Source organism: Chanodichthys erythropterus, chromosome 3, assembly GCF_024489055.1.
Source record: "Chanodichthys erythropterus isolate Z2021 chromosome 3, ASM2448905v1, whole genome shotgun sequence".
In the NCBI taxonomy this organism is placed as follows: domain Eukaryota; kingdom Metazoa; phylum Chordata; class Actinopteri; order Cypriniformes; family Xenocyprididae; genus Chanodichthys; species Chanodichthys erythropterus.
In genome coordinates, this window is record NC_090223.1 from 50,777,381 (window position 1) to 50,794,307 (window position 16,927).

The 16,927-nt window shown below is 40.9% G+C and overlaps 1 protein-coding gene across 1 annotated transcript; it reads right to left on the reverse strand.

The window, feature by feature from the left end:
* Positions 1 to 243: 243 nt before the first annotated feature.
* LOC137004780 (tripartite motif-containing protein 16-like protein) lies at positions 244 to 13,049 on the reverse strand. The gene is made up of 8 exons (XM_067365404.1): positions 12,964 to 13,049; positions 12,637 to 12,698; positions 12,428 to 12,537; positions 11,480 to 11,575; positions 11,150 to 11,383; positions 2,502 to 2,661; positions 2,013 to 2,120; positions 244 to 1,545 (listed from the first exon to the last, which is right to left on the reverse strand). The coding sequence occupies exons 1-8, from the start codon at positions 13,047 to 13,049 to the stop codon at positions 995 to 997; spliced, it is 1,407 nt and encodes a 468-aa protein (XP_067221505.1). The 3' UTR covers positions 244 to 994.
* Between the last annotated feature and the right edge of the window lie 3,878 nt (positions 13,050 to 16,927).

Genomic DNA, 16,927 nt, shown 5'->3' on the forward strand with positions numbered 1-16,927 from the left:
TATTGCCTCAACACTTAGCATACCTTAAACAGCATATTCCTTAAATCATACATCAGCAGGAGAAAACAGATCAACTTTTCAAGAAAATACTTGTTCATTTATCAAAACAATGTAATATAAACAGTTTGAACAGTGTTCCCTTATAGTAATTAAACTGACCCCTGTTCACTGTTGACCCCTGAACTAAACCCTTAAACCTGCCCTTACCACCAAACCTGTCCTGAACCTCACCCGTATCACACCTCAATAGCAGCAGGAGTGTTTTGCAAAAGAACCCGAACACAAGTACATACCTAACGATTATTTTTTTAAGTAAGTACAAAGTAGTTAAGTCTACTATAGAAAGCAGGACCAGTCATTCTTATATTGTTCAATTTTCTGCTGAACATCCAGATCTCTCATAGCTAAACAGCTTTATGCATTTGTTCATTTGTAAATGTAAAAAAGAGCATTAAAATATTAACTGAAGTTTAACGACATTTGAAGATGTTTAAGAAGTGCATGATCATATGAATGGAAAGTTTAATGACAATTGTAAGCACTTTAATTTACATTATCTAATAAGTGTTAATTATTATGTAATGTTTAATAAGTTAGTAAACATTAACAAGCACATTATCACATTTAATTGTTATACAATGTTTGTTAATGATTTATTAATGAAAGTTATTATAAGGTGTAACCAGACCTTCAGAGCTCACTGTTTTTCACAACAACACTGATACTATAAATTTCTTCATACCTGGAAAGAACTATTTTTGGGCAACTTTACCAAACATTGAGTCACAAAAGTCATTAATTTCATCTAAAGAGTTCTCAAATCTCAGAAAGTGCATCTTCATCTCTCATACACACTTTTCTTGAACTGTCTCTTTGAGGATTTAATCCACATTTGTTCTGTTATTTCAGTGAAGTGCAGCTGTATTAATGTAATGAAGAGGAAATAAGAGACTCTAGCTGCGTTCCATTCGAGTCTACAGTTTATTCTGAAACATCAACACAGTTTCACTGATGATCTTGAACCAACCCAAAACCCAGGACAGAGCGTCTGAGTGAATGTGGTCTGGACTGTGTGGATGAGGCTCATTGTGTCAGAGACACTGTAGAAGGACAGAGTTCCTGCACTGTGATCCACATACACTCCTATTCTAGAGCTGATGGACTTTACAGGGAGATCAGTGCTTATGTTATTGTGTATGAATGAGTATCTGGAATGAAGGCAGTACAAACTCCAGGACTGATCATTATATCCAAACACACTCTCTTTACCCCATCCTTTCCTGCTGATGCTCTTATATGACACTGATATACCTACATAATTCCCACTGCACTCAATCTCCCAGTAACAGCGTCTACACACACTCTCTCTACACAACACCTGATACACATCAAATCTGTCTGGATGATCAGGATACGGCTGGACTGTGTCAGTGTTAGTAATCACTCTGTTCCTCTCAGACAGACAGAGGTGTTCATTCACTGTGTTCAGATCCAGAGTGAGCTGATGGGAATCTGATGGAGAGAAACACATCAGAATCAGGAATTATGAATCTGATCTTTTAATGTATCTGAACTCTTCATGACTCAATGTTCAGTGTATCATCAGTGTCTCAGTACAGCTGACCAGATATCCTGAATCATCATTTACGATCAATTATTAAACTCTTCTATCATGATTTCTTTCACCTTCAACAGGAACAACATGATGTTTAGGTTTAGTTTCATTGTGTTTTGTTTTAGTTCAGTTCTGTTTCTGTTTTCCTGTGTTCCTTGTCATTGTTAACTGATCTAGTTTCCTAACATTTACCAGTTTGTTTCCATGGTTACTGTTTTGCTCCACCTGCATTTCATTTAGCTCCTTTTGTTCGCACTGTTTATATAAAGCCCTCAGTTTGTGTTGTTTCTGCTACCATGTTTTCATCACAATGAAGCTTCTATTAGCTTTTTTTTTTTTTTTTTTAATTAATAGTGCAGCAATTTGCAATTAGAACCCCTTCTTGTTTTTGCCTGACCAAACTGTGACACATGAACACATTCAGTGAGTTTTTCTGCTTGTTTTCTTAGTGACTTACACAGTAGGAAGTCGTTCCTGGTCTTGGGATTCATGTTGGTGAATGAGACTGTGGAAATAAACAGACATGAACAGTGTGAAGAAGAGAAATAAGATAAAATACATTCATTTCTAAGACATTTCTAATATGATGCTCTATTAGATGATGAAGGATCATTTCTGCGAGAAGATGAATCTCCAGGAGCCTCATTTATAAAACACACGTATCGGATTTGATCCTAAATTTCATGGATTTCATCCTAAATCATGTATATAAATGTCTTGCTCATGATGATGAGTGCCGTATTTCAAATCCACCTACAGAATGACCACAAATATCCCTTGATGGTTCAGATGCTCTTGTTCACATTGCACTTGAATTTTAACCGTTGTATGTTCACATTTCAGATCTTTCTACACACGTCTGTATAATGGAGGCGCAGGACTTTACCTCTGTCAGAGATCTTCTTGATCTCCTCTTTGCAGAAATCCTCCAGTTTTTCTCTCAGCTGACGGACAGATTCTCTCATGCCATCAAAAGAGAAGAGAAAACTGAAGGGATCGTCGGGTTCATCTGTAGATTCAGGAGGTGCTGAGAGAGACTGGAAACTCTACAGAAAACACAAATCAAAACTTCAGACAATAACCTGCTCTATATCAGATCTGTGCGGCTCTTGTTGATCTTCAGTAACTCACCTCAATCCAGCACTTTCACACAATCAGATACATTCTTCTCATATTCATGATTTAATGATAAAAACTCTAGCATTTGACACTTACAATCCTTGTGAAAAAAAAGTGCACTTTATTTTTAAATTATTACAGAAATAATATAATTGTTTTATATATATGTTTATATACATAAAATATATTTATATATGTTTTCAGACACTTAATTATTTGTTAAAAATTATAATTAAAATAATTATTTTAACTGTATTACAGTATACATTTATATTAAATTGAACTGGTGTTTTTGACACACTTTAGTAGGACTTAAGTATCTTAATATGTAATCTCATAATTACTTTTGTCTGAAATACATTGGGCACGCTGTACATGAGGCTATCGGTACCAATTAAAATATGTTAACTTTAAGTGTAACATTGAATAACAAACTAGAGTCAAAATTACAACATAGTACTTTATATGTGCTTTATTATGTTAGTCAACATATCAAAATAAGTGTACTTCTTTAAAGCATGACAAAAGATCATTAAAACATAATGATTTAAAATGTTAAAAGAAAACATGAGAGTGTTTCTTTGTAAGTACACTTGTGTCCTTTTGTTTCATTAATATTAATACGTAATTTTCTACAAGTGCACATTCAATACAATTAAGCACACTTCTTTTTTTTTTTTTGGACTATGTGTGAACTTTCTGGGAAATGGTTTGGATGATAAAACATCTGCTAAGATTATAAATGTCTCTGTACCCAGCTAGCAGAATTTTGTTATAAGAATGTTCTCCAAATATTTTGTTCTACAAATTTGTAATGTTCTACAAATATTACAAATAGTGTTTGTTCTGGGAATGTAAAAAATAATCAGCAGCTTTCTTGATGTTAGAGGAACGTGTTTTAAAACGTCTTTCAACTTTGATCTTAACTTTAATTTAAAATTCCACATTCTAGGAACGTTGATTTATAACATTCCAAGAACATAAAAGTGTCCAGTTTCCTTAATGTTTGTAGAATGCTATTTAAAGGTTAGTATGATGTTCCTGAAACATTCTTTCAATCATTCAAACACCTGCTGTGAACAAGCACTGAAAGAAAGAGAAATAAGAACACAAACTTTCTTCAACCACAGCCTTAGATGAAAGACATTAAATCTCTGAAGATCTGATTAAACAACTCCACAAACAGCATTACCAGCTTCACTTATTACTAACCAGACTGACTTTATGTCTAGCAGATATCTATACAGAAGTTCTTATTAAGAATTAATAGAAATTTAGATGTTGATGTTTTATTGAAAAGGTTTCCTTTGACGTCATCGTCATGGAGATCAGTGTGTGCTTTATTGAGCTCTTGACTTTTGTTGAGTTGCTTCGTTTTCAGCAATAGCAGGTGTTTTTAGAAAACATTTCTGCATTGATAAAGCAGGCATTACTGAAAAGTATAAAACTCTACCAATGTGTAAAAAAAATAATTAGTAGCACCATTGCTGCATTTCAGATGCTGAATGTTGATGTCTGTGAGTTTATAAATAACACTGTCATTGTCGACTTTATGTTTAAAACATGTTTTGTGTCATTTATACACTCACAGACATCAACATTCGACATATAAAAACACAACAATGGTGACATACTTCATGCCAGCATACAAAACACATTCATGGCTCCAAACATGCATTGCGGAATGAATAAATTATGCAGCTGAATTAGTATTATTATTATTATTTTTATTTTTATATGATTGTCACCATTGTTGAGGTTTGTATGATAAGTGCTAATGTCTAAGTGTTGTATTTAGGTTTTAAATAGTTTTGTTACATAGATCACTTCAGTGTTACAGATTATTTCTATCACATCATTTGAGTACTTTTGGAATTGGAATGTTATATGAGAAGAAAGTAATAAACTCAAATGATGTGAAGGAAATAATCTGTAAAGGCAGGAACACACCAAGCCGATGCTGATGAACTAGTGGCGACGAAAGCAGACTGTGGGGTTGGCTCACGTCGGCAGCATCTGGATCCAAAGTTGTCCTGACACACCAAACCAGCGCTAGACAGCCGACGGCAAAGTAGCACGTCCGTTCTTCGCCTGCGCAAGATGAAATGCCTTTCTGTACCAGCAGGTGGCAGTAGCTGAACAGCCAATCACAATGATCAGATGGCCTGACGGACCGACGAGCTCCAACGCCGATTCAACATGTCGAATTTGGCAGAAAAAAGCAGACGAGGACCAACTTCAGTCGACAGTGTGGAACACACTGAGAAAACTTAGTTGACCGATGAACAAAAACTGCCCGACAGCCAACCGTTGGCTTGGTGTGTTCCTGCCTAAATACTAAAGTGATCTATGTAACAAAACATCTTGAACAAGCAATGTTGGGGAGTAGTTAACTACATGTAGCAGTGCTACTAGTTTAACTACAATTTTCAGTAGCTTGTATTTAGTTCAGTTACTTTTAAAACAATGTAGCTTTTCCAGTAGTTAACTACATTTTCCAGCAAGTAGCGGTGTAGCGCAACCAAAAGCTACAAGCTACATTCCGTTTTGCGTTCTGACGAGCCTGCCATGCATTGAAGTAGCAGATCACAAACTAAATCGTGCGTTACTGCCATCTATTGCTATATCACGCATCTTGCGGCTTTATCAGTTCAACAGTTCATCGAGAAGAGATTGTCTGATGATTATGTAAAGGACAGGAGTGGGTTCACACTGCATGAATCGATTTGAAAAGGTTACGCTTAATTTATAAACAAATGATTAAAACGCTGTCTGTGTCGAAGACTTCAAGCACATACAGGTGAATAATAGCCTTTTTAAATTGATTGACCTGCTTTATTGCAGTCTATATCAAATGTATGTGAACTATTTTATTACAGTGGTGACCTGCCTTAGTCTAATTTGTCCAGCCAGTTTTATAATGAACATAAGATCACTAACACAGTGTTTTGCGTCATTGCATTGGCAAAGCATCCGTCAATTGAACAGAAAACAAAATCGCGAAATAGCTTAGTGCACTTATCACACAGCAAAGGCTGATCTAATAAAATCGGTTGCTCAGGTATAAGAATGTTCATGCGAGAAGGGCATGATTTGTGTCTCAAATCTTTATCACTGCATGTGCTGTGAGTTTAACCTGCATTTTTCTGTGTATCCAATTTAAGTTCTGGTTCGGTTTAAGTGCAGGTCCGGTTCCAGAATCAAATCACTGAACAACGGCTCCACCATTGTAAAATGACCGCAAATAGGCAATTACTGCAGATGAACACTTCTTTTATTAACCACTAGCCACGCATCCTCCAGCCAACAACATGACCCCCGAACATTCTCTCCCAAGACACACCCCCAGGTGCTCCCCTTCACCCAGATTTAAAGCAACAGTGTTGAATCAATACACCATCACATCACATGACATCTCCCCCCTTTTCAAAAAATAAAGTCTGCTATTCTCCTCTCCCCCCTTTGTTTTTATGACTGAACAAACTTTGACAGTAAACCTTATCATGCAAAACAAAACAGCATGTAATCAATGTATAAACATCCTGAATTTGAGCAATGTAACTCTACTGTTGTAATGAACAGAACAAACGGTTAGAATTTTCAGAAAACTGCACCCAATTATTCAGCATAACAGACTTCCTGTTTGGCCACCTCGGTTGAAGATTCTTCTCTAGGGTTGGAAGTGTCGTTCTGATTTTCCGTCCCATAAGAAGCTCTGCTGGACTAACTCCTGTAGTGGCACAGGGGGTCGATCGGTAGCACATGAGAGCTAGCAGAGGATCTGTCTGCTTCAGGATTCTTTTTGCAATCTGCACAGCCCTTTCAATGTGACCATTACCCTGAGGATGGTGAGGACTTGATGTAATGTGTTTAAAATCCAGTCGCTTGGCTAGTTCCTGAAACTCAGCACTGGAGAACTGAGGACCGTTGTCACTCACCACCTCGTTCGGAATCCCAAATCTGGCAAAGACAGCCTTCAACTTTTGCGTGACATGAGATGTTGTTGTGGAAGGTAAGTGCAATATCTCCAGAAATCTGGAATAGTAATCAGACACGATTAGATAATTCTGTCCATGATGTTCACAAAGATCAGCTGCAATCCTTTTCCAGGGTCGTTCTGGGAGTGGTGTGGAGATCAGGGGCTCTTTCTGCTGTGTATTTCTCAACTCACGGCATATCTGACATGACAGCACTGTGTTCTTTATGTCCGCTGAAATCCCTGGCCACCACACTGACTCCTGTGCACTCTCTCTAGACTTTGTAAGGCCCTGGTGACCTTCGTGAATCTTTTCCAGAATCTCCTGTCTCATCGCCCTTGGCACAACAATTCTCCTTCCCTTGATCACTAAACCCTCATGCTCTGAGAGCTCCGCTTTTGCAACCGCGTACTCTCTGGCTGATACCGGAACTTGGTTCCTGTGTTGTGGCCATCCAGCTCTGATTAGCTTGATTACGGCTTGCAACTCACCATCCGTTGTAGTAGCATTTCTGATACAGTCAATTTTATGGGGCGTTGCAGGTATACCTTGTATTACTGCATTCACATAGCATTCTACATCAGTATGTGTTTCTATGTCTTTAGTAATAGCAGTTTGTGGGCTCCTGGACAGTGTATCTGCAACGACAAGCGTCTTGCTTGGCGCATACTCTGCTCTGGGCTTAAACCGCATTAAACGCATCAGAAGTCTCTGGCATCGTACTCCTGTTGTTGATAAGAGGAACAAGAGGCTTATGATCTGTCACCAGCTTAAACTCGTCCAAGCCGCACAGATATTTTTCAAACCTCTCACACGCCCACACACCAGCCAGACATTCCTTCTCAATCTGTGCATATCGGGTTTCTGCATCAGTGAGACATCTGGAGCAGTATGCTACCGGCTTCCATCCTTCTTTGTGTAGCTGCAAAAGCACCCCCCCAAGTCCATAACTGCTCGCATCGGCCGAGACGGCAGTGGTCTTAGTGACATCATAATATGCAAGAACTGGTGCCCTCATGAGCAGCTCTTTGATGTTTTCAAATGCTGTCTGCTGCGTGTGTGTCCACATCCACAAACTTTTCTGTCGGAGTAGTTCGTACAGTGGCTGGCTAACTGTTGAGAGGTTGGGAATGAACCTCCCTAAATAATTCACCATGCCAAGCACCCTTTTCAGTTCTTGCACATTTTTGGGTGGTGGCAGCTGTCTGATGGCATCCACCTTTTCTGGATCTGGCTGCACCCCAGTCTCGTTAATAAGGTGACCCAGGAACCGAAGTTGGCTTTGTCTGTACGTACATTTATTAGGATTCAGTTTTAACCCCGTAGACTCCACTCTCTGCAGCACTTGTTCCAAACGAGAGTCGTGTTGTTCCAGGGAGGACCCATAGACCAGTATGTCGTCCATGAAGACCTCTACCCCCTCCAGCCCTTGAAGCGTCTCCTGCATTTTCCTCTGGAAGATCTCTGGAGCGCTCGAGATCCCGAAGGGAAGCCTCCTGAAACAATATCTCCCAAATGGCGTGATAAAGGTGGTAAGTCTGCAGCTATCAGGATGGAGAGGAATCTGCCAGAATCCGCTGGCTGCGTCTAAGGAGGAGAACACTTTAGCACTGCTCAGTTTAGCAATAATCTCATCTGCAGTAGGTAGCACAAAATGTTCTCGTTTTACTGCTTCATTTAGTCTTTTGAGATCCACGCAAATGCGTGCTTTGCCGTTTTTCTTCAGAACGGGAACCATCGGCGAACACCATTCAGTAGGTTGTGTCACCCGCTCTATGACGCCATTCTTCTCCATCCTCTGCAACTCCTCTTTCACCTTTTGCAGCATTGGTATTGGAACACGTCTCGCAGTGTGTACAGCACATGGCAGCGCTGAGTCTTTTAACTGAATTTTGACACCGTCGGTTTTGAGTGTGCCGTGCTCACCAAATGCATCATAGTGCTCGGAGGCCACTCTGTTTGCCTCCTCCACTCTCCTTACAAGGTTCATGTCAGCTGATAGCATCCGACTCAGCAGGTTATTAACATTGTGTCCACTGACCACATAAGCAGAAAATGGGTATGACTGCCCTTTGTACACTGCAGTGGCTCGGAATTGACCCAGGTAGGCTAGCTTTCCCCCAGGGCTATCCAGTGTAACATTGGCTGGCTCTAGCGCCTTTGCAGGAACTAGTTTGCTGAAAGTCTCTTCTGCCACAATGTTTACATCAGCCCCTGTATCTATTTTGAATTTTACAGGGGTCGCCCCAATCAGGAGCTGTACCATCCACTGCTCTTCTAGTTCATTTACATTGTAAACTGATCCCAGAAAGTATGAAGGTTGGTCAAAACATTCAGTGACTTCTCTCACTGACTTGCTACTGTGGCATACTCTGGCCCAATGTCCGATTTTGTGGCATTTGTGGCATTTACCTTTCTTTGCAGGGCAGCGCTCATCACTTGCATGCACAGCATTTCCACAATGTCCACATTTTCCATGACTGTCAGGTCGGATTTTGTCTTTAGGTCTGCGCTGTCCCCTCACAGGTTGCTTACTTGTGCTGACAACTGCTCTGACCATGCTCACCGTCTCGCCTTGCATGCTGACTTGTGTGGCCACCTCCTCCGATTGACGAACAGTCTGGATTGTTTGTGCCAGTGCGAGATCGGTGATCAACTGCAGCCTCCGAGAGAGATCTTTATCCAAGATGCCGACCACGATGCGGTCGCGTATTGTTTCGTCTCTCATGGCGCCGAACTCACAGTGCTCTGACAGCTCGTACAGCGCTCTGATGAACGCTTCCGCTCTTTCGCCGGGTTGTTGCACGTGCTGGTGAAAGCATGCGCGTTCGTGAATGACGTTTCTCCTCGGGAAAAAGTACTCGTTAAACTTTCCCAGGACAATTTCAAAGTCATTTCGCTGTGCTTCTTCTGCGAACACGAACGATTTATAAATGTTCTCTGCTTCGCTCCCCATGGCGTAAATGAGACAACTCACTTGCACTTCTCCGTCCTCTTTGTCTAACTTTGTAGCCATTCGGAAACGCTGAAATCTTTGTTTCCAATCCATCCACTCCGTCGGCTTATCGAAGGAAAAACTTGAGGGCGGACTTTGCCATTGTCGTCACTTCTGACACCATGTAAAATGACCGCAAATAGGCAATTACTGCAGATGAACACTTCTTTTATTAACCACTAGCCACACATCCTCCAGCCAACAACATGACCCCCGAACATTCTCTCCCAAGACACACCCCCAGGTGCTCCCCTTCACCTAGATTTAAAGCAACAGTGTTGAATCAATACACCATCACATCACATGACAACCATAATAAGAATAGCAATGTATAGTGAGACATTTAAGATTTTAAGTCATTTTACAAATAATTTTAATAGAATTTCAAAAATATTGATACAAAAATTCTAATATTTTTCTAGTCTGCATTTATATTGCTTATTATTATTCTTATTATTATATATTTTTGTCCCGTGTTATGATTTTTTTAGAGTGAATCCTGCATTTATATCTAGAAATCACTTCTGAAACTGAAGAGTGCAATTGGTGGTCGGTCCTCTCATAGCATTAAAACAAAACTTGTATTAAAATTCTGAATGTATTATATATAAAGCGTGCAAAGAGAGTCAGTGAGAGATATAGGCTACATTTGAGTGTTGTATCTTTTGATATAGTTTACAAAATAAAACAGCTTTGAAATCATAATTGTAGTGCATTGCTTTGTTTTAAACCCCAAACATCTTACTTAAACGTTCTTCATTAACAGTTATCCAGTTATTTGTAATAAGCTATGTCATTAAAAAAACAAACAAACAAAAAAAAAAACATTAAAAGTAGCTTCAACGTAGCTAGCTACTTTTTGATAGTAACTTGTAATGTAGCTAACTACTTTTTCAGAAGGGTAGCTTGACTGTAGTTTAACTACTTTAATTTATGAGTAGCTTGTAGCTTGTCAAACTGCAGTTTCAGAGTAGCTTCCCCAACACTGCAAACATGAAACATATGACCTCTGACAGTTTGAAGATCACCTGACCCAATTTTGATGACAATTACTGAAAATATTGTAGTACAAATAAAAGATTTCATTAAAAAGATGATAATTCTAGTAGGGTGGAAATTGACACCATCAAGTTCACTGATTTCATCATGACAGAAGAAACCAGAAGGAAAAATTAGTTAATGGTGTTTGTCACCTAATCATTTATTCCAGGAAAAAGTGCTCAAAAAACCTTTCCTGTGAGATTTTCCAGGTCTTTGTAAGTGTGTCTTTTTAAACAGAAAATGATCAGATGAGAGTCTGACTGATGATTATAATGATAACAAACACTGGACTGAATCTGACTGAATTCCTGACAACATCTCAGTCAGTGTCTCATTCTGCTCTCATGAAATGTTTCTCTTGCTCAAGTCCCCTATGATCCTGTTCTTCTAGATCTCTGTTACCTGCAGGAAATGGATGTGATGGTGTGTGTGTGAAAGCTGCTCCAGCTCAGCGTCTCTCCTCCTCAGATCATTGATCTCTTGCTCCAGTCGCTCCACTCGTCCTTCAGCTCGACTCACTGCAGCCTTTTCCTGATCTCTGATCAGCTGTGTGACCTCAGAGAATCTTCTCTCAATGGAGCGGATGAGCTCAGTAAAGATCTTCTCACTGTCCTCCACTGCTGTCTGTGCAGAGCGCTGTTAGGACACACATCACAATCACACAGTGGCTTCAGCAGGACTGACAGAGTCCAAACTGAGACGTCTCAAACTTCTCTTCTTCTCCAGACTCACCTTATGAGACTCCACAGCCTCTCTCAGCTGCTGAACATCTTTCTGTCTCTGCTGGATTCTCTGACGGATCTTCATCTGCGTCTCCTTCAGCTGTTTCTGGAGGACAAACCAATAAATGACACAGAAAACTACTATCAAAAAATGAAATTAAAGTTACATGAATCCAGAATTGGTGGAGGGTTAAAGATCGAGGGTTAGATTCAAACCACAGATTCATAGTTTTTTGAAATAAGATATGAATGAATATGAAACGGAAAAATCAGCAGTATTTGATCAGTGTTGTAGGGAACAGCACATTCCAGGACTTCTCATTGGTCCACATGCAGTTTCTGCCCTTCACACATATAGAGACTAGTTCCTAAGGTTGGACAGTGACTGCCATTAAAAGTCTTTAGGACCGCAGCAATGGTGGGAGAGATCACAGCGATCCATCCAAATCCATTCATAAATATATTTGGGAACCTTAAATCCGATGTAATATACACACATCCATTTCATACTTATTCACAGAAATAAGTATTCTCAGTGACAGCTATTTGTAGTACAACATCTTACACAAATTCAGCTGTTAATGTACAAATGAATGAATGAATGCATGACAGTTCATTCTTTTCCCATCATGTTTGGTCTCTATTTTATTTATTTTTTTGCCAAAATTTTGCCAGAATTTTGCCAAAGGTATTTTGGTGGTCGTTTGGAAAGAGAGAAATGCATAGGGAAACTTTGAAGACACCTCGAAGACTTCCGTCTTTGTTCTTTATGCAAATGAGTTCCACAGGAGAAAGAAGGGTGTGTCCCCACTGATGCCAGCAGCCAATCACAGCACTCGAATGGAGAAGCACCAAATTGCAATCTCCTCCTCATCGGAAAAGGATATAGTTACCCTTTCAACAGATACTTCTTGTTCTGGGTCTCAAATCTGTAGGAGTGAGACATTAACTGATGTACCAAGTTCTGAGTCCCAGCTAGCGAAGCTGAGACACTAACAGATACAACACCGTTCTGAGTCTCCAGTTCATCTAGTGAGACATAACAGATATGCTGTTCTGAATCTCTCCCTGAGAGAGACAAACAAATCAACAATTTCTGGGTTTCAAGTCTGCAAGGAGTGAGACATTCTGAGCCTCTGGTTCGTCCAGAGAGACAACAACAGATGCCATGATCTGAGTCCACAGCTTGTGAGGCATCAACAGATACAACCTCATTCTGAGCCTCCAGTCTGTGAGGAAAGAAATATTAACACACATTACATTCAGAGTTTTTGTCCAGCAAGACAGTAACGACTACAGAGAGACAAAAGTGGATTGACCAAGTTCTGAGTATCTGGCCCAGAGAGACAGAAGACACACAGAGATATTTGCAACAAGGTTAAGCTCAGGAGAGCAAATCATCTCTTCAAGGTACCTTCGTCTGCATGGTCCAGATTGTTAAGGACCTTCTGCACCTACGTCAGGGCCTCATCTGCGTGTTCCAGATTTTAGGACCCTTTGGTGCTCCAGGAGAGCAGCATCCCACAGAGCTTCTTGTTTAAGGCTGTTGAAACAGATTCTGGCTCCTCTTCCCACTGCATCGTCACCCAGCACAACCAGTGGAAGATGTCACCGTCATCGGACTCAACCACGTGTAATGTAAATATCACTTGACCAAACCTCTTTCCAGAGACCTTGGCATTATCTTATATTATGATTAAATGATTTTCTAATTCACATTAGATGTAATATAGCTGATGTTAGTTAATAACAAATAATATTTTGTTTATTAGTTTGGTGCATAATAAGGTTCTCCACCTTATTATTTTCAGAGAAACAGTTTATATTTCCATAAGATAATGTAACTTTTCCATGAGTGTGAGTACCAAACCCTATTTTACTTAGCGTCCTTGGATGGGCGAAAGTAAAACCACTAAAAGTGACTAGTTTTATATGAACATTTCACCATAAAGTTTTAATTCTGTCATCATTTACTCTCACTCATGTTGTTCCAAACCTGTATGACTTTCTGTCTATTGTGAGACACAGCAGAAGATATTTTGAAGAATGTCTCGGCTGTTTACAAATTGAGGCAAAACTATATATTGTGACACGTCAATAACATTAATGTCACAGTCACATGACTTAAACATCATGATGTCATGACAAAAACACCAGTGAGGTCTGATGTTTTTTATGTCACTATATTTGATTTGTGCTCTGTGTACATATAAACAATTAGTTAATAGTCATGTGTCTCAACAAGTACAGTCATAACATAATTTAACTTTCAAATCATTAGTTAATGATTAATTAAATCAGACAACTTGAAGTACATGGCTTAAACCCACTGTGGTAGTTGACACATTAATTTACACTTTTAGTTAATAAAATATGTTCTTGGTTTAGTTCTTCACGAGTCATACATTAAAACATGATTATGTGTGCATTAGTTAAGCATGAATTAAAACATATTAGTGCACCAATATTGTAAAGTGTTAGCAATTGGTTTTTAATTTTAAAGTTGTGATCATAATTATTACAATATAAGGACAATTTTTCAGTATTGTATGTTGATAGGGGTAGAAAGAAAAGGTAGAAAGAAAAAAGCAAATGGAAAATAATTAGCTTAGCTGCTGTTCATAACATTCAAGCAATAGACGTGCTTTTGATCTGATATAACTGGAGTGTAAGTGTTATGATATAGACACGGAGGCAGAGATAAAAGCAATCCAGGTGAGCTTTATTGAACAATATGTGGAACACAGAGTGATACTGGTTGTTATCAGGTTCTTGAGAGATGAATATAAAGTAATACTGTCCTTGTATGGTTTGTGGATCCAGGAGCTGAGATGAGATGGAAGGAGACGTTGGAGACACTCAAACACACACAGAAGGGTAAGCACACGAAGGGACCAGGAGACGAAGGAGATGAAGGAGATCGCTGGAGCAGGTAGGTATGTCGATGGGGAGTCCTTAAGGTAAGCATTTACGTGAAGTAGTGCAAACGAGACCGGACAGTGAGTGTGTGTGAGTGTGGTGGCTTTGTAGTGCTGGTGATTGCAGAGTGAATGAGATGCAGGTGGCGGTGATTAGTAAGCTGGTGATTGGGTGCGTGGGTACTGTGGTGAGGTGGAGCCTGGCGTGTCTGTGACAGTAAGGTTATGAGATACATTATGTGAACGCTTGGCTAAAGAGATGTGTCTTTAATCTGGACTTAAACTGTAAGTGTGTCTGAGCCTATTGCAGAGTTTAGGAGCCAAATGCAAAAATGCTCTTTTTTTGTGACCTTAAATAGTGTGATGGATTGTAGGGCGATAGAAGATAGGTTAAATACACAGGAGCTAAACCATTCATGGCCTTATAAGTCAATAGCAATTCTGAATAGACAAATGACCATCTTGCCACTTAGAGGTGAAGGTGCGGCCTTGTGCTGTAACAGTTCAACAAAGGGAGGGAGGGAGGGAGGGAGGGCAGAAGTTCTGGAGGTGGGCGAGGGGCCAGTGAAAGACCAAAGACCAGCAGTGATACCGGCAGAAGGCACCAGGGTGGAGCAAACAGCGGAAGGAGCCAGGGAGGAGCAAATGGAAGAGGTGGAGCCAGAGTATCAGAGGACTGGGGCGGAGCCGGTGTGACTGAGGACCAAGGTGGAGCCACAGGGAAGGCTGAGACTGGAGCCAAAGGGGTAGAGGGATGAAGCATAGCTGATGGCCCGTAGATCTGTGGCACAGGCAGAATGATGACTGACTAAGGTGGAGTCAGAGGAATGAGGGAGACTGGTGGAGCCGTGAGGACAATGGTCTTTAGTGGAGCTGATGGAGGGAGGCGCCAAGGCAGAACCGACAGGTCAAGCAATGGAGCTATAGGCACAGATGATGGAGGCAGAGTTATGGGATCCACTTGATTGGGTGAAGCTGGAGAGTGGAAGACCCAAGAATTATCCACACAGCATTGCATTAGAGGAGATGACGAGTGACTGAAGGTAACCAGTGGCCGAGGTGGCTGATGCCAACGGTCTCGCATTAAGCTGTGGATTTAAATTTGATGCATTAATTAAAATGACTTACTTTTCATGCAGTTAAAGATGGACTTAGTAGAATTTCAAAAACACTGTTTGAAATTTAGTCAGGTTGACACCAACAACAAATGTCTAACCAATCAGCATTAGGGGGCGTATGACTGTCAAGAAGGGAGAACGAGCAAAAGGAAGATTTGAAAATAAGAAATCACCACTCCTGATCAGCCCATCACTCGCACCTGCTTCAGATCAGCACTCAATCACAGGACTACTTAAGCACGCCACTCACCTCACTCAGTTGTCCGGTCTCGTTGATGTGTTCACAACACTATGATTGTCTCCAGTGTTTCCAGTACCTACTGTTTCCACTCCCCTTTGTCTTCATACTCCTATGTCTGTGTATGTCTACTTACCTCCATCCTGTGTGCACTCCGTTGACGATCATCCATCCACCAGGCACGATTCCATCATCTATTAGACAAAGGACTGGAGTCAGTATCCAGTTACCATCCCACCACATTCATATCACCAGTTCACTTACCTTCATTACTGTCATTCACCTGCTGTCAATAAACATCCATCTACGTATACCTCTGTGTCTCCCGAGTGTCTGTCCGTAACAGAAGACCAGACCAACACAGCGGCAAACAGCAGCACCATGACCCATGTTCTCCTCCCATCTGATCCCGCTGACCCTAATAACACCATCTCGGCTGTGGACCGCCTGTGGGGTCTCAGGCAGAATGGCCATTCGTTGGAGAGGTATGTGGAGGAGTTTTCTGAGCTCTCTTGTCGGGTGGGCTGGCCAGATGCTCCCCTCGGTGCTTGTTTTCTGATGGGTCTGGATGAGGGTACTATTCGCTGTAGCGAACCTGCCTGTTATTTCTCTCTAGTCGAGTCTATTAATCTTATTCTCTATTTAAATGGTTCTAATTTTGAAGTGGAAGAAGTTAAAGAAAGAAAGTATCCTCCTCATCCAGCCCCATCAGAAACACACGTGGCCTGGTCAGCTCACTTTCCGCCAGTTCCATCCACATAACCCTCCAACGAATCTACCCATTCTTGTTTGCCTGTATTTCCCCAAGGATGCAAATGGGCTTCCAACAGCACCGACCTGGGGGCCAAAGTAGTAAACCTGATGTTAAGATCTGTCAGGTCAGCACTAAAGTCTGCCTCCCTTCCAGCTATAGCTGCTAATGCCACTCCAGTCTCTCTGTCTTTCCTGGGCACCACCTCCGCCCTCGGTCGCTCCAGCTCAACCTCAGCCCTCCGACTCCCTCCTTCCACCTCGGGGGCTCGTTGCTGTGGCTCCGTCGTGGTCATCGAGGTCATCAGTGTCCTGTCGCGTCATCAGCTCTCTGGCTACGTGGTGAGCTCCCCATCCCACATCGACCACGCATCCTGCCATCGCCATGACATCATCCTGCTGTCGGCACGGGGTCGCGTCTTTCCAGGAGGGGG

What these genes read in the sequence shown, in the direction of transcription:
- LOC137004780 (XM_067365404.1), bottom strand. Translation starts at nt 13,049, where the DNA reads ATGCAGTGGGAAGAGGAGCCAGAATCTGTTTCAACAGCCTTAAACAAG. An exon ending in TAGCTGGGACTCAGAACTTG is followed by an intron (nt 11,576 to 12,427) that starts GTACATCAGTTA and finishes TTTGTCCTCCAG; the next exon opens with AAACAGCTGAAGGAGACGCA. An exon ending in CAAGAAGATCTCTGACAGAG is followed by an intron (nt 2,121 to 2,501) that starts GTAAAGTCCTGC and finishes TTATTTCCACAG; the next exon opens with TCTCATTCACCAACATGAAT.